Raw genomic sequence first — 19,041 nt, forward strand, 5'->3', positions numbered from 1 at the left:
CAGAGCATTCACACAAGGTTGGCGCCGGTGACGACACCTACAACGTACTAACATGAGGAAAGTTTCCAACCGATTTCTCATACACAAACAGCAGTTCACCGGCGTTACCTGGTGAAACGTTGTTGTGATGCCTCGTGTAAGGAGGAGAAATGAGTACCATCACGTTTCCGACTTTGATAAGGTAGGATTGTAACCTATCGCGATTGCGGTTTATCGTATCGCGGCATTGCTGCTAGCGTTGGTCGAGATCCAATGACTGTTAGCAGGGAATCGGCAGGGAATATGCTATTTGGCACAATAGTCTGCAGCAAATTGTGAAAAATGAAATTGGAAATAACACCTGAATTTGCTGCTAATGTTGAGCACCTGGGGTACAGAGCATGAAAGCAAAGTCCATCTGGGTATCCTGAAGAGTTATGGTGATGGGACAGCAATAGAGACACACTACAGGAGTGGGGGAGGTCAGAAACTATAATAATTATGATTAGACTAAAAACATTTTATCATAAATTAGACTTGTATAAACATTAGAGCGCAAGTGGACTACCTGGCAGTAATTTTGTGCTACGAATTACGGTGTACAAAATGATAGTGCAATGTCATAAATTAGATTAGGCTAAAACATTTGGCCTTTAAAGAACACTAGTGTGAACAAAATTAAGGGGGCAAGTGAGGAGTGTGTTTAGATAGGGGTCATAAATTTCACTGGTTTGTTTACATAAGAATGGTAGCCCAAGTGGCTGGATTGTTCACGTAAGGATAGCAACTGGCCCTTTGTCCTGAAACTGGTACAGGCTCCTGCTCATATCATCCTGGCCACATCTCATGAATGCTGTTGACCAAATGTAATGCACTCAAATCTGGCGTCTAGTGAACAACGACGATAGTGTACAATATACCAATGGCAAGGAAAGATTATACCTTGGCACTGAACATAGTCTAATCAGCTGTGCTTACATGACCATCTCATGTCACTAAAGAATCAGTTTAATAAAAAATGCTAAAAAATAATAAATATCTGCAATGTGGAAAGATACAAGATCCTCACACCCAGTTTGAAGACTATTGATCCTATTGTATGCTACCTGTCGTGTTCTCCGTATGTTAACACTTATGTAAACCAGAATAGAAATAGACTACCAGATGGCTGCATTTCATGAAACGGTAGTCCAGATTTTCGTTTTTTCTTCCTTTTATTCTCGTAGTTTACAGAAGATCTGATTATTACAGCTCTAATGTGAATATTGTGATTATACTGCATTCCCATGAACTCATAAAAGAGTGTGTTAAGGGTAATACAAAGCTATATCAACACATCATCACAGAAATGTGAGGCAAAGTGGCGGCTCAGGACACATTAGGATGTTTCACATTGAAGAGTAAAATTAAGACAGTTACTAACAAATTAGAAAAGCATTTATACCATTATCTTCACGTTATTGTGTTCATCAACATAACGTAGAAAGATTGAACCCTTTGAAGAGGTGTTGTGATTGTGACGAAGGTAATAGAGTAATCCTTATTCAAAAAGTGGTGGATAAAATCCTTTCTCCACGCCCTCGTCAACGAGGTGTGACTTCCGTTTGTAGCGCAGTATCATTTATTTGTGTCCTTGCTCTGTCATCGTGATAGTTAAATGTGTAAGTGTTTTCTCTTTCGCCTCTAACGAAGATATGAACTATGGATATCCCCTAAATTAAAACTGCCTGTGTCGTCACTGATAACCACGTACTCAGAAGAAATGGTTATATGAGAAAATCTTACTTCTAGGTCGTGGTGAGCACGTGCCTCATGAGTGATGAATACCGATGTCGAGACGTTATCTATGCAACAGTGAATCGGCGTGAAGTAGCGGCGATCGAGTTGAGTGGCGTGTGGCGCGGGATGGCCCAGCAGGCGGTATTTAAGGCGGCGCTTAGGTGAGCTGTGCTGCATACCGTCTGCAACCTCCGACGAGACGACCAGCTCACGACTTTCACTCTAACAGGTCAGTAGTCGCGGCTGCTAACTTCACATATATTTCACACGATGGGGAAGTCTCTAGTTAGCCCCTTGCAATATTCTCTGCAGTCATTTTTGCAAAGTTAATTGAAATTTAACATCTTAAGTAATATTTGTACCAATGGTATCAATCTCCACAATAGCTACGGGTCTGTCAGGAGTAGGACTTGAAAATATCAATAAAATTAAAAGCTATTTTTCGTAAGTTTTAACTAGAATCTTCTAAAAGAGAAACAAAAGGACACTTTGACCTCACGTTCCATTGAAGATTTATCCTTGGGGGCACTTTCGACAGTATAGCTAACAGTGCAACAGTGGCGGTGATAATACTGAACGAAGTTTCAGAAACAGGTTTTTGTTCATTCATACTGATCTCATGAGGAAATGTAAGGGGTAATGCATGGGTAGTGACTTCACTAAGGAAAAAAAAGAAAGAAAGAAAAAACAGCTATGCGACCTAATCTGTAAAATACGTTACTATGCCTGCAACAATAGAATAGAAGATATAAAATTTCAAAATAAAATCTGAGGGATAATATGGGAAATGTTCTTGACAAGAGATCAATCCTTGAAAATAAGAGCCATTTTAAGAGGAAAGTAATGCTTAATTTTTGAAATTACGTATATCTTGGGTGTAGAGAGGCACTTTGTTGGAACAGAGATTCTGGAGCACTCATATCAATACGGATCTTGGGAAAGCCGAATCAAAAAACTGGGACTGATTATATGCTTGAGGTTCCATCGAGTTCTAAATCGTTAAAGGAAAAGTATCACATGGGGGGGGGGGGGGCACTGTAATGGGGGATTTAGCGCCACTGCGGCATCAGGTTTAACTAGTTGAAGCCAACTCATACTTCTCGTGGATATTAGACTCAAGATACAAACTACCAAGTTTACTTACTCCTGTGGTCATGTTTAAGTTATTTACAAAGTGAAAATGTCCTGTAAAATGTCTTCCACGGAAAAAAGCGCTTTAGCACAAAGGAAACGCGAGCTTGAAAAAGACAGGCAAGAGGAATCTTTCGCTTTCGTGACCCACTACTGAGCATTCTGAACTGAACCATGTCCTTTATGACTAAACTCTCTCATATGACACATTGAAAGGGGATTTTCATAAATAATTTGCTGTTGCTATAGTCATGTATGGCAGGTTGTGTATTTATTGAGAGTGAAGCCGGTGTGTTGTGTGTGTGTGTCCAGGATGCAGTTGTTGGTGTTGTTCTGTGTGGCGCTGCTGGCCCCCCTGGCGGCTGGAGCGCCGCCCTCAGACCGCAACCACGTGCCGCCCATCGCGTGTGAAGACATGGCGCCCATCCACGGGGACAACCAGCCCAGCGAGGAGCCGGCGCCCTACACCATCTCCGTGTCCACCACCGCCGTGACCGCGGGACAGACCATCACAGGTGAGCGCACCGTCTCTGTGGAGTAACTATGCCATATTCACACTGTGGGTCAGGCACTGTGGGAAAAACACGTGCTAGCTCAAGTAATTTTTTTCCCTAGCACATGTTGGATGTAGTGACTGATGACTAACAATCCAGTAAATACCACATGATCTATCATGCTATTTTACTGTGGTTAAGCACTGAAATCAACGGAGGGAGTTATTTTTTGACAGAGTTCCCTATATGCATAGGAGAATACAGCTTTCATATGTCAACTGCCATCAGTAGTTACTTTCGCCCTGAAAAACCTGTGTTCTAAGAGGACATCGGATTTTTCTTCTCAGCGGTAACAAGTCGTCATCTATTCAAGTTTGGTTTGAACAAGATAGTGAAGCGCTGGGAATGTTGTTTTTAGAGATGAAACGACTTCCCAGCCTGCTGCACGAAGAGTTACGTTATCTTAAAGTGGATTGTAACCCTCATACTAAAATTGTTGGAGATAAATATAATAAACAAGAGAGGGGTTAAAGAACTATAACTACAAAATATCCCTTAACATACACACACACACACACACACACACACACACACACACACACACGCATACGTGCCTATCGTGCGACCCAGCACAATGTTACTCTCTCTCCTCCTGTGTATTCATTGTGTGAGAACTTACCATTATGTTAATCGCATGTGATCATATAATTTCATGATGATTCTGTTTAGGCTACTAGTGTGGAAAAGCAAACTCCGTGCCAAAGGACGAAGAAAATCTGTCGTAGTGGAAATAAGAGTAGAATTCACAGTCAGTTCTTTTATTTTTTTAGCTACATTTCAAACTGAATCTCGCAATTTGGCGTGTCTGAAATGACAGCTAGATTGGCTAAATAGCTCTGAGCACTATAGGACTTAACTTCTGAGGTCATCAGTCCCCTAGAACTTAGAACTACTTAAACCTAACCAACCTAAGGACATCACACATATCCATGCACGAGGCAGGATTCGAACCTGCGACCGCAGCGGTTGCGCGGTTCCAGACTGAAGCGCCTAGAACCGCTCGGCCACTCCGTGACAGCTAGATTGGCTGCAAATTATCAGTATACTAACTCGTGATACCTATGTTCTCTTCCAGTTTAATTGATCTACCAGCCTGTTAGTTGTACTTCGCAAGCTACCTGCTGTACTAGAAAAAATACAACCATACATATATCATCGAGATATTAGTACACATGCACTAACAAGAGACAAGTAACGCAGTCGTGGCGTTTTAAGTTGTATCATCATCATCGCCATCCATCTAGAATCTCCAGCTACTTCGGTGTGCTACAAGTCGCTTTCCTTCGTGCACACGTACTTGGTATCACTGCACTCCTCCTCCTTCCAGATTCTGTTTCACTTGAATTATCCACCGCTTTCCGTGCCGATCTCTACAAGTCTTCAAATTCCGTCTTAAGCCTATTTTTCGCTGTTCTTGCGTGATCCACTCTCTTGATATGTCAAAACCTTGATTATTTTTATGCCATCACACTGGAGATGACGCTCTTGTGTTTCGTGGCGGATTCGTTTCGTTCTGGATCTAACTTTGAAACTTCATCTTTGCAGTCTGGTGCCTCCTACTATCTCTTCCGTGACTAGTACAGGTTTCAATAGCATAGCTGGCAAAATAATATGCCTAATAAAGCGTGCTCTTGGATGCTGATGGGATTTGGCCTTTTGAACTGCATCGTGGATCGTGACATACAATTTTTCTGGACAAGTCTGTTCTCTTGTCAAGTGCTGAGACTGTTAATGATCATCATCGATTAAAATGCCTGTCATATGACTTCTTTATACAGCTCCATTAACACTTGCGACCATAGATGTACCTTAGCTGGTGGTGCGCTATCAGTATTGTAGTACTGATGCTGTTGTTGCAGTGCACTTCTCGGGCAACACGACGTTCCGGGGAGTGTACGTGCAGGCCCGCCAAGGGGACCAGCCGGTGGGGCAGTTCCTCGCCAGCGACGTGGCCGGCGTCGCTCTGGACGACTGCGCGCCCGGAACAAGCGTGAGTAGTCGTGGCTGCCTCTCCAGTTTACGTGACCGTTGCGTTTAGAATAACGTATTTCCCGTTTCTTGTGAAATTTGTGACATGTAGCTACACTCACTCACTCACACACACACACACACACACACACACACACACACACACACACACATACACACACATTATATATATGTATGCTTGCCCGCAAGACGGGTCCTCTAGTCTTGGCGGAGTTATCGTTATCATTTACGCAATTTCTCCGTCCTTCGCGATTGGGGGACTTCACCTTTGTGGTTTTCTGGGGGAATGGAGGGAAATCAGTGAGATATCGATGCCTTAAAACGGTGCGTGAGACGCCCTTTAGTGTCTACGTAAGTTTTCATACACTCTTGCTTACTTACTTATTTGCTTACTGAGTAGAACATGCGCTGCCTCCTCCCGCCCCGTTCTCGCCCTCAAGACAGTGCTATCTTAGTGAAAAATTCTCTCTGACATTCTAATTATAAATTATTAACTATTTAATTAAATAAAGTTTTTCTCGAGGTCGATTCCAAGTAATTTCCTGGTATGGAAATGCACACAACGGTGTCTGTACAGCCTCATGAGACCAAATAAGAAATACGCTTCATTAACTATCAGGCGAATGTGACACGCATCATGCTCACGTGGCTGTACAATAGAAATTCTTGCAGTTCTGTGGAAGCTGAAAGAATTTAGTTAGGCTCCTGATTCACATAATTATTACTTGACAAGGTTCTACGCCAATGAATTTGCCTTTAAAGAACATACATGATAATTTATTTTTTCCACATACTAAGCAAGATTTAGTTTGGTTCGTAGAACACCAAACGTGTTTAAAATGAGGTTGAAACTTGTGATATCAATGATATTACTATAGCAAATCTGTTATAGTAATGGCAGAGCAAGAACTTCGAATCTGGTTGTAACTTCACATCTATGACGATACAAGATCCACGCTACTTGAGGGCGAGAGACAGATTAGTGGTGCTTTCACCTGATCCAATGTGAAACCGTAACTTCAGTGTAAAATACAAACTAAGCGTAGAACTAGATCACGGTGCAACAAAAATGGTTCAAATTGCTCTGAGCACTATGGGAGTCAACTGCTGTGGTCATCAGTCCCCTAGAACTTAGAACTACTTAAACCTAACTAACCTAAGGACATCACAGACATCCATGCCCGAGGCAGGATTCGAACCTGCGACCGTAGCAGTCGCACGGTTCCGGACTGCGCGCCTAGAACCGCGAGACCACCGCGGCCGGCACGGTGCAACAGAGCTGTTTGTAAAAATGAGAATACGTCTGTTGGATATTACAGACATACATAGTAAAACAGCAATATTTTTTCAGCAATCTACAAATTCAACACTTATACCATCTGTGCTTCAGAAACGGAAATAATTAATCTTAAATATTTTGAGTTATTTTCCACAAGTTGTACATAAATATTTATTACGTAACAGCATGAATTTATACTGAATTATGTGCAAACAAATATTTCTTAGTAAATACAGGGTGTTACAAAAAGGTACGGCCAAACTTTCAGGAAACATTCCTCACACACAAAGAAAGAAAATATTTTATGTGAACATGTGTCCGAATACGCTTACTTTCCATGTTAGAGCTCATTTTATAACTTCTCTTCAAACCACATTAATCATGGAATGGAAACACACAGCAACAGAACGTACCAGCGTGACTTCAAACACTTTGTTACAGGAAATGTTCAAAATGTCCTCCGTTAGCGACGATACATGCATCCACCCTCCGTCGCATGGAATCCCTGATGCTCTGATGCAGCCCTGGAGAATGGCGTATTGTATCACAGCCGTCACAATACGAGCACAAAGAGTCTCTACATTTGGTACCGGGGTTGTGTAGACAAGAGCTTTCAAATACCCCCATAAATGAAAGTCAAAGGGGTTGAGGTCAGGAGAGCGTGGAGGCCATGGAATTGGTCCGCCTCTACCAATCCATCGGTCACCGAATCTGTTGTTGAGAAGCGTACGAACACTTCGACTGAAATGTGCAGGAGCTCCATCGTGCATGAACCACATGTTGTGTCGTACTTGTAAAGGCACATGTTCTAGCAGCACAGGTAGAGTATCCCGTATAAAATCATGATAACGTGCTCCATTGAGCGTAGGTGGAAGAACATGGGGCCCAATCATGACATCACCAACAATGCCTGCCCAAACGTTCACAGAAAATCTGTGTTGATGACGTGATTGCACAATTGCGTGCGTATTCTCGTCAACCCACACATGTTGATTGTGAAAATTTACAATTTGATCACGTTGCAATGAAGCCTCATCCGTAAAGAGAACATTTGCACTGAAATGAGGATTGACAGGTTGTTGGATGAACCATTCGCAGAAGTGTACCCGTGGAGGCCAATCAGCTGCTGATAGTGCCTGCACACGCTGTACATGGTACCGAAACAACTGGTTCTCCCGTAGCACTCTCCATACAGTGACGTGGTCAACGTTACCTTGTACAGCAGCAACTTCTCTGACGCTGACATTAGGGTTATCGTCAACTGCACGAAGAATTGCCTCGTCCATTGTAGGTGTCCTCGTCGTTCTAGGTCTTCCCCAGTCGCGAGTCATAGGCTGGAATGTACCGTGCTCCCTAAGACGCCGACCAATTGCTTCGAACGTCTTCCTGTCGGGGCACCTTCGTTCTGGAAATATGTCTCGATACAAACGTACCGCGCCACGGCTATTGCCCCGTGCTTATTCATACATCAAATGGGCATCTGCCAACTCCGCATTTGTAAACATTGCACTGACTGCAAAACCACGTTCGTGATGAACACTAACCGGTTGATGCTACGTACTGATGTGCTTGATGCTAGTACTGTAGAGCAATGAGTCGCATGTCAACACAAGCACCGAAGTCAACATTACCTTCCTTCAATTGGGCCAACTGGCGGTGAATCGAGGAAGTACACTACATACTGACGAAACTAAAATGAGCTCTAACATGGAAATTAAGCGTTTCCGGACACATGTCCACATAACATCTTTTCTTTATTTGTGTGTGAGGAATGTTTCCTGAAAGTTTGGCCGTGAGACACAAAATTCTCTTTTTGAAGAACGAAGACCATTATGTGATATCACTTTCACTAGCTCAGTTATCAGTGAAAATTTATGATCGCTCCGTCAATAACTGCAGAATTTAAGAACAATGATTTAGATTCGTTCAATACGTCAGACATATACGGTGGCGAGAAACACTGCCACCTTTTATATAATTTGTGAGTATGCTTAATTAGGTGATTGTTTGCTTTCAGAACGCCTTGGAATACGTTTCGAGTGAAGACACTGAGGAACTGGATGTCGAGTGGGTGGCGCCAGACATTAACGACGTCATCGTTTTCAGGTGAGACTTTCAGTATACTACAGATGCGACTGAACTGAATACGCCGCCCCCTTAAATACTTCTTGCGACGTAGATGAACTGGGATTATTATGAACTTACTGTTTACTCTCAAAACGTTTCCCTAAAATTCTACTTCTTTACTAAATAATAATAATAATAAGTAAATGAATTTGAAATCTGTCCCTCACCGAGGTCCAAGGCAAATTAGTTCAGATATGCAGCAAAGTTTCATGGTGGACTAACTACCGTTATTACTGTCTCTATAGTGCAGCGAATAAACGCTTTCTGGAACGGTAGGTAGTACAGTAGCCGCAAGAAACCTCATTGACAAATGTAAAGTTCTTTGTTCCCCACATTTCCCGTTTATTGTTTAGCGTTGTTACTGCTGTCACCGCATAAACCTTGACAGCCGTCTTTAATCTGAGAGTCCTCGTGGAGATTCTCGTTTCTAGGTTCTTGTCGAATGCTGGCACAGCTGAGGATTTTCGTGGCCTTCCTCTGGCCGATGTCCAGGAATTTCTTACCGCATTTCTCTGCTTCTTTTAACAATGGACCACAGAATCTGTTTTCCGTTGCCGATTTAAAAAATACACTCCTGGAAATTGAAATAAGAACACCGTGAATTCATTGTCCCAGGAAGGGGAAACTTTATTGACACATTCCTGGGGTCAGATACATCACATGATCACACTGACAGAACCACAGGCACATAGACACAGGCAACAGAGCATGCACAATGTCGGCACTAGTACAGTGTATATCCACCTTTCGCAGCAATGCAGGCTGCTATTCTCCCATGGAGACGATCGTAGAGATGCTGGATGTAGTCCTGTGGAACGGCTTGCCATGCCATTTCCACCTGGCGCCTCAGTTGGACCAGCGTTCGTGCTGGACGTGCAGACCGCGTGAGACGACGCTTCATCCAGTCCCAAACATGCTCAATGGGGGACAGATCCGGAGATCTTGCTGGCCAGGGTAGTTGACTTACACCTTCTAGAGCACGTTGGGTGGCACGGGATACATGCGGACGTGCATTGTCCTGTTGGAACAGCAAGTTCCCTTACCGGTCTAGGAATGGTAGAACGATGGGTTCGATGACGGTTTGGATGTACCGTGCACTATTCAGTGTCCCCTCGACGATCACCAGTGGTGTACGGCCAGTGTAGGAGATCGCTCCCCACACCATGATGCCGGGTGTTGGCCCTGTGTGCCTCGGACGTATGCAGTCCTGATTGTGGCGCTCACCTGCACGGCGCCAAACACGCATACGACCATCATTGGCACCAAGGCAGAAGCGACTCTCATCGCTGAAGACGACACGTCTCCATTCGTCCCTCCATTCACGCCTGTCGCGACACCACTGGAGGTGGGCTGCACGATGTTGGGGCGTGAGCGGAAGACGGCCTAACGGTGTGCGGGACCGTAGCCCAGCTTCATGGAGACGGTTGCGAATGGTCCTCGCCGATACCCCAGGAGCAACAGTGTCCCTAATTTGCTGGGAAGTGGCGGTGCGGTCCCCTACGGCACTGTGTAGGATCCTACTGTCTTGGCGTGCATCCGTGCGTCGCTGCGGTCCGGTCCCAGGTCGACGGGCACGTGCACCTTCCGCCGACCACTGGCGACAACATCGATGTACTGTGGAGACCTCACGCCCCACGTGTTGAGCAATTCGGCGGTACGTCCACCCGGCCTCCCGCATGCCCACTATACGCCCTCGCTCAAAGTCCGTCAACTGCACATACGGTTCACGTCCACGCTGTCGCGGCATGCTACCAGTGTTAAAGACTGCGATGGAGCTCCGTATGCCACGGCAAACTGGCTGACACTGACGGCGGCGGTGCACAAATGCTGCGCAGCTAGCGCCATTCGACGGCCAACACCGCGGTTCCTGGTGTGTCCGCTGTGCCGTGCGTGTGATCATTGCTTGTACAGCCCTCTCGCAGTGTCCGGAGCAAGTATGGTGGGTCTGACACACCGGTGTCAATGTGTTCTTTTTTCCATTTCCAGGAGTGTATATCTCAACGTCGATTCCCTAGCTGCTGTCTTTTACGCAGTCCTGGCGGGTGTAACGTTCTACAAGCTGCTCTTCCGTTTCCTTTTTCCCTGTAGTTTCCTACTTTTCAAAAGTGTTCGCTGTGTAGTGACCTCCAACAGACCGATACAGCCCCACAATTGCTTTCAGTCTGTTTGTAGACCACAATAGGGGACTCAGGATCACCATTTCTTTCACGCACCACTCAGAGATAGCTCTCCAAGTCGTTCTTCATGCTAAACAATTAATTCTGATTAAGATTTTACCTTACTTTCTGGATAAACCACCTCATTGGACATGCTCATAAAGCCAAGAAGGTAGTAGATAATACAGTACAAAACTGAAAAAAAAATCCTGTCTTTAGTGAGAGTCCACCATATAATTTTACGATTCCTTTTTTTTTTCATGTGTTATTAAGTCGACGAAACAGTTCGAGGTGTGTCAGTCCCAAAAGAGTGCACATGATTTCGGCTTCCTATACTGCCTCCATTTTTAGTGAATTTTGTGATGGATCACTATCTACGGCTTCGTCCATCTTCTTCAGCTAAAACGCTGAATATCTGCTATGATTTTCCTCTGAACATCTGTACTTTTTTTTTTTTTTTTTGTTAATTTTCAAGTGTATACTGTGGCAGCAACATTCTATTTCATGTTTCTCAGAGCCACTTCTCTGTTTCAAATAATTTCCTTTACGATATCTGTGATTTTAAAAAGCCTGTTATGCAGACGTCGAGGATATCTCATATGATGTATTACGCTGCGAACTAATCAGTTTGTAATTAAGAAATGAAGTAACGACGTTAATAGTTCAGACTCACGCTATTCTCTAAATAAAGATAAAATTTAACTTAAATTCCATGCGCTGTGTCAAATCAGAATGAAACGGTCAATTCACTTAGTTTTTAAACTTTTTATCATACTTTCGAACATGTTAATAGTTCAAAGTTGAATGGAAGCTTGTCAGAAGTCTTACAGGTTCATCAGGAAATATGTATGCAGATAATACTTAACATATTGACAAATATAATACACGTTTGTTATTTCTTAACTAAACGGGCTTAGTACACTTACGAGTGGAAAGTAAGTAGCTCTACTTCCGTCACACCGATATATGCAATGTAAAAGAGAAGCAATACTTCTGAGGCAGTGCATTCTGTTGACTGCTTTTCGTGCTCCTGGTGTGTGTAGCAAAGCCAACAGCACATCACCACAACACGACTAACGGACTGGTTTCTAACGCTGACTCACTTCTGTTGCAGAGCGTCTTTCGTGAAGACCTTCCCCGAGTTCTGGGTCGGCGTCGAGTCAGAAACTGTCACGGTCGGGGTAAGTACACCGCTTGTCAGTAAGTTACTTTTAAAGTACTACGTATTTAAGTTATTTTATTTCCATTGTTTGTATTAGGTAGTTTAGAGATACAACAAAATAAGTTTCTCACTGAAGGTTAAATATTCTAGCATGTCAGGTCAAGTCATCTTGAATTTCCTCTACACGATCGATGGTTCGACCCCTCTGCTGAGAACTTCTTCAGAACCTTATTAGAAGGTGGATCGTGTAGAAGGAATGGAAGATAACTTAATTATCATTCTAGAATATTTAACCTTGAATGACATCAGCTACGAAAGCCCGAGGCAATGACATCGGCTACGAAAGCACGAGGACATACATAGTGAGTTCACGTTCAGTGTATTATTGTCGTTTCTTTCTAGTCATTTCTGAGAACAAAAAAGTTTTGGAACTTCTTTGTTGAAAGTGCAGGATGTCATACAGCGTAAATTTATCTACTTATTTGGCTTAGTATTTAATTTCAGTACTGTGACTTGATTTTTTTTTTAAATTCTTTACAGACGGTGCAGAAGGGTTCCCACATCATTGCTGCATGAAGATCGGAAATGCATTGTGAGAGTGACGAGAGTGTCGTGTAAACACATTCTTTCGAAGTCAACACATTAAAAATTAAATAACAATATGATTGTTAGTGTTGGTAATAATAAGCTAATGCAGTACGTAACTGTAATATTTAGATTAAAGTTATGAGACCACTCTATGTCCTAAGCTTGAAGAAGTTCAAAGATAACACCGAGACACGACAGGAAAACTTCTTGCCTCTCACACCTGGAAAGTACAAGGGTGGTCAGACAGTCTGCTTTGTGTTCCGGAGAACTTGATCTGAAGACGAAGATATGAGAGGGACGTCTGCCTCAGATCCTCTCCCCATCAAGAATGTAACTGATGCTTTTTTAAAAAATAAAACAACTGTATTCTCATACCCTTAAGCTAAGTTATTTATTTGTTATTGGAGCCCATCACACAGCTCACCACCTCACATGGTTTTTCTAACAGTACGGACACCGGTGTTAGCTGTCTCTTGTTGGCGGAAAAAAAAAGAAGCAGAATACAGTTTTGTGGAATAGGTACGCATGTTCCAAAACGCCACGCATAAAAGCGGAGATTTTCCAGGGCTTATCCATCGGATTCTATTGGTGATAGAATGGTAGGGACAAGTGTTTTGGATAGCCATTGGACTAGCGATCATGAGAATACCCAAAAGAAACGTCGTCTTACTGTAACTATCTTACAGTAAAGGGTCAGAATTTGAATATTACACACTTTCTCCAGCTTAGACAGATAGACCTGAAAAAGTTGTGGTGCAAATACACTCCTGGAAATTGAAATAAGAACACCGTGAATTCATTGTCCCAGGAAGGGGAAACTTTATTGACACATTCCTGGGGTCAGATACATCACATGATCACACTGACAGAACCACAGGCACATAGACACAGGCAACAGAGCATGCACAATGTCGGCACTAGTACAGTGTATATCCACCTTTCGCAGCAATGCAGGCTGCTATTCTCCCATGGAGACGATCGTAGAGATGCTGGATGTAGTCCTGTGGAACGGCTTGCCATGCCATTTCCACCTGGCGCCTCAGTTGGACCAGCGTTCGTGCTGGACGTGCAGACCGCGTGAGACGACGCTTCATCCAGTCCCAAACATGCTCAATGGGGGACAGATCCGGAGATCTTGCTGGCCAGGGTAGTTGACTTACACCTTCTAGAGCACGTTGGGTGGCACGGGATACATGTGGACGTGCATTGTCCTGTTGGAACAGCAAGTTCCCTTGCCGGTCTAGGAATGGTAGAACGATGGGTTCGATGACGGTTTGGATGTACCGTGCACTATTCAGTGTCCCCTCGACGATCACCAGTGGTGTACGGCCAGTGTAGGAGATCGCTCCCCACACCATGATGCCGGGTGTTGGCCCTGTGTGCCTCGGACGTATGCAGTCCTGATTGTGGCGCTCACCTGCACGGCGCCAAACACGCATACGACCATCATTGGCACCAAGGCAGAAGCGACTCTCATCGCTGAAGACGACACGTCTCCATTCGTCCCTCCATTCACGCCTGTCGCGACGCCACTGGAGGCGGGCTGCACGATGTTGGGGCGTGAGCGGAAGACGGCCTAACGGTGTGCGGGACCGTAGCCCAGCTTCATGGAGACGGTTGCGAATGGTCCTCGCCGATACCCCAGGAGCAACAGTGTCCCTAATTTGCTGGGAAGTGGCGGTGCGGTCCCCTACGGCACTGCGTAGGATCCTACTGTCTTGGCGTGCATCCGTGCGTCGCTGCGGTCCGGTCCCAGGTCGACGGGCACGTGCACCTTCCGCCGACCACTGGCGACAACATCGATGTACTGTGGAGACCTCACGCCCCACGTGTAGAGCAATTCGGCGGTACGTCCACCCGGCCTCCCGCATGCCCACTATACGCCCTCGCTCAAAGTCCGTCAACTGCACATACGGTTCACGTCCACGCTGTCGCGGCATGCTACCAGTGTTAAAGACTGCGATGGAGCTCCGTATGCCACGGCAAACTGGCTGACACTGACGGCGGCGGTGCACAAATGCTGCGCAGCTAGCGCCATTCGACGGCCAACACCGCGGTTCCTGGTGTGTCCGCTGTGCCGTGCGTGTGATCATTGCTTGTACAGCCCTCTCGCAGTGTCCGGAGCAAGTATGGTGGGTCTGACACACCGGTGTCAATGTGTTCTTTTTTCCATTTCCAGGAGTGTATCACGAAGACATTGAACTACAACAAACAGAAAACTCGAAGGAAGGACGAACGGTTCACTTAGCTTAATTAGATATAGAAAGTCGATAGCGATTGACGATGAGGGATAAGGCACAATGAAATTATACTTAAGGGCAATGAATGGTAAAGTTTTACCTGAAATTTGAGTTTTGCCGGTATAGTGACCAAAAACAGTATGTATGGAGATGATAGTACAATGAGTATAAATGGATGTCTGTACAAGAGTCATATTAGATGAAAAAATACAATAATAAGGTAGATAGTGATAACGCCCCGTGATAAGAGAGAAGTATGTGGAGAGCAAATCATTTACTCGCTCCACATTCAATCTAATTGCACTCCTGAAACAACTTATGTTATTCGTAAATGACTCCACAAATGGCGGTAGGACAGAGTTTGTTGTTCTGGCATGAAAGTACTGTTTCCATCTTTTACCCTTCTAATATGCTCCTCGGTGGCTTCACAAATATACTTTTTGTTCGATGTCCTCGGCTCATTGAAAATGGTTCAAATGGCTTTGAACAATATGGGACTTAACATCTGAGATCATCAGTCCCCTAGAACTTAGAACTACTTAAATCTAACGTCATCACAGACATCCATGCCCGAGGCAGGATTCGAACCTGCGACCGTAGCGGTCGCGCGATTCCAGACTGAAGCGCCTAGAACCGCTTGGCCACAACGACCGGCTCGGCTCATTGAGAGTATCTCTACAAACCGTTTGCGAAATTTTAAATTACTTTTTAGGATGTGAACCTCAATAGATCACAACAGATTCTTGCAGACAATACAGAGTGGTTCAAGGAGATACGAAGAAAGCTACAGTAAAGAAATAGGATACGATTAAAAGTCGAGAGCAAAACGCCCATTGTTCAGATAAGCCCTATCTCCTTTACGATCCTCAAAGTACTTTACATAAGCACGTAAGGCACTTGTTGATCTTTCCGTCTCATGCACATATATCAGGCAGTCTTTTGATTTCTGGTTCCAATATTTTGACGTTCTGTGGTAACATCTGAAAACGATATTTGGATAAATAAAATAGGTATCGTAGTGAAAATGAATAAATTAAACTGAAGTAATACTGTTTGCAGAGTTCTGATACGACTGCGGACGCAATGTGAATCCCTATTTCAAGAACTTCTTGATTATGGATATGCTAACAACAAAAGGCGAATTCATGAACATGCGGTAAATCCAGAAAGATTTACTATTTTCAAATATACTTCAAGCTCCAATTGAGAAACTGTCCTTTCCAGTACACATTACTATTACATATTATAAAACATTACTAGATAAAAATGTCTGCTTGGAGACAGTGTCGTTTTGACGAAAATGTAGTTAACGCGCGACACAGCCTCTGAGCGCAGAGTGAGCAACACTTAAGCTCAACACTGTTGTACACTCATACACACACAGACACACACACACACACACACACACACACACACACATACACACACATACGCGCGCGCTCGCGCGTACGCATGCACAGAAACCATTACGAATACTTTGAGATAACGGCATGTTTACACAGCTTACTACTTTTAAGTATGACAAACAGCCTTTTTGTATCTCTGTCGTCATTAAATTCAACAGGTGCGTACTCTAGAGTGAACATCCGCATGGAGTGTATTCCAGCTTCAAGTTTTATGAAGAGTGTTATTCAATCATCTGAGAAGTACGACTTAGTATGGTAGTGACTAGAGACTTCCGTGTGAAATGAATTTGAGGAGCGGACAGCCATTGATCGAGACAGTACGTTTTAAAAGTACTTGAGATAAGGTATAAGAGCCGCTTCTGTAGATGCAACGCACTGGAGCGAGGTGTTAATCAGACTTGCCTGCCGAGACAGCTGACTGCTACGTCACGTCCACTGTGTGTGAATGGTCTTATCAGTCTCAGGCTTTATCGTTTTCAAACAAGTGACAGATTTTGTGTTAGTGGGGATCCACAGCCTCCAGATGTTTAATAAACGTAAACATGGTCCGCAGTACGCTGTAAAATGATTTTTTATTTAATCGTGTGTTTAGCTGATTTCGGCTGCTGGTCTCTGTCAAGCACCTGTAAGATCAACATGGAAAAGCACTACGTTGTCTGCATACATCGCCATGTATAAATAACACTTTACACAACTCACGTTAAGATAAAACATTACTGCACTAATTTCTTACAACCACATCAAATTAAGACACGTAATGCAGGTCATATCAGATTCTGGTCTTACCATTTTCAAAAAAGTGACGCTTCCACTTACTATTACTGACCTGACGATCTACAGAACTTCTGTTGTATTTCACTTTTTACAACTTGTTAAATTTTACAATGGAAGTAAACCCTTTTTCATATGTAGTAGATGTCTTGCAAGTACTTTAATTGCACTCTTTCGTTTAACGTGACTTACAATTTTGGCACAACACAATTCATGCCTGGAAAATATCCGAAACTATATTTTTCCAACACTGCTTATGTACTGCTCCTCATTATAAAAATGAGAGAAAACTACTCTGCACTAGCCTGGAACCAGTGTAATATATTAAACGTTAATTGGCTATTGGTTTGTCTATATTGTTAAGAAAATGGCCGTGAATAGATTCTCTGCGGGTACACAACTTACACATGGAATGCAATGTACTCAAAGTTGAATCCATACGTTCGATAATAGAGACTGATTTGTTTGCACCTAATATTAAGTTGCGTAGAAGCAACGATTTTCTAAACATCCATATCTGTACCTTTACATAACTTACCCGAGTACTGGATTTCCAACTTCCAAAATGAAGGCGAAAGTCCAGAGTTTTAAAATAATACTAACAGCTCAAGAAAACGAATAATATGGCATTGGACATCCTTAAGATTACACAGCTAGGATTAGACAAGAAAACCCTGCATCTCAGTCGATGGTTGTCTGCGAAAGAGTTTTTAGCGTTCATCGTGTGGTTTAGAACCTAGTTTCCGCAGCAACCATGTGAAAGTAAAATTTGCAACGAATTCTGCAATCTAATACTGACAAAGAATGCTCTAGTGTGTTCAGATGTGGTGGTCTTTACATCCACTTCATGTTTCCAGATAAAATCTGAGCTACCTAGCGTCGTACATCTGATCATTCTCTGGAAAGTAGATTTCCTCACATCAAAAGCTACATCTAAATCTGTATAACTAACTATGCTCTCCAAATCCATTGTGAATGGCAGAGAGCACTTTCCGTTGTAGCACCTATAGTTCTTTCTGTATCATTTGTGTATTGAGTATGGTAAATGTTGTGACAGAGATTTAACGAAAGATCCATTATGTCGTAGTTGCCGAAAATGTTATAAATAGTGACGACAGATAATTATGTAAAGAACAACACGTTAGGCTGTTCCTGGACGCATTGTGTGGTGTCATCGCCAGACACCACACTTGCTAGGTGGTAGCCTTTAAATCGGCCGCGGTCCGTTAGTATACCGTCGGACCCGCGTGTCGCCACTATCAGTGATTGCAGACCGAGCGCCGCCACACGGCAGGTCTAGAGAGACTTCCTAGCACTCGCCCCAGTTGTACAACCGACTTTGCTAGCGATGGTTCACTGACAAAATACGCTCTCATTTGCCGACACGATAGTTTAGCATAGCCTTCAGCTACGTCATTTGCTACGACCTAGCAAGGCGCCATTATCAGTTACTATTGATATTGTGAATCATGTACCGTCCAAACCGACGCTCACCATTAATGAATTAAAGTTAAGTATTCCACCAGCTACGTCCGTTTTTCTAAATTCTAATTTCCTTGTCCTGTTCCAGACCTCACGCCAGCCTACGTGAGTTAAAACGCGTGCCTTTCGGCCTCCTTCTAGTAACACTGTGTTGGCTCTCCTACCAACCAAAACACATTGCGTGTTCACACCTCTCGCTAAATGAGGGTACGTCCAGCATTATCGGTCATGATTCTTTGGTGGTCACGGTGGTATGCTGTGGGGAGGGATAATGGGGCGTGGGCGTACAGATCTCAAAATCCTTAAACATTCTATGGTGGCAATGGACTCCTTCTCCATGTGCGCCTTTTCATGGGTGAATTCAGTTCTGACTTAATTTTTGCTGCGTGGGGTAGCCA

The 19,041-nt window shown here is 43.7% G+C and overlaps 1 protein-coding gene across 1 annotated transcript; it reads left to right on the plus strand.

Moving 5' to 3' along the window:
• Positions 1 to 1,884: 1,884 nt before the first annotated feature.
• Positions 1,885 to 13,113, plus strand: LOC126260410 (putative defense protein). Its single transcript, XM_049957736.1, has 6 exons — positions 1,885 to 1,919; positions 3,202 to 3,404; positions 5,303 to 5,433; positions 8,729 to 8,817; positions 12,109 to 12,175; positions 12,697 to 13,113. Exons 1-6 carry the CDS (start codon positions 1,885 to 1,887, stop codon positions 12,730 to 12,732), a joined length of 561 nt encoding a protein of 186 aa, XP_049813693.1. The 3' UTR covers positions 12,733 to 13,113.
• The last annotated feature ends 5,928 nt before the right edge of the window (positions 13,114 to 19,041 follow it).

The sequence above is a fragment of the Schistocerca nitens genome, chromosome 5 (genome assembly GCF_023898315.1).
Source record: "Schistocerca nitens isolate TAMUIC-IGC-003100 chromosome 5, iqSchNite1.1, whole genome shotgun sequence".
Classification (NCBI taxonomy): Eukaryota; Metazoa; Arthropoda; class Insecta; order Orthoptera; family Acrididae; genus Schistocerca; species Schistocerca nitens.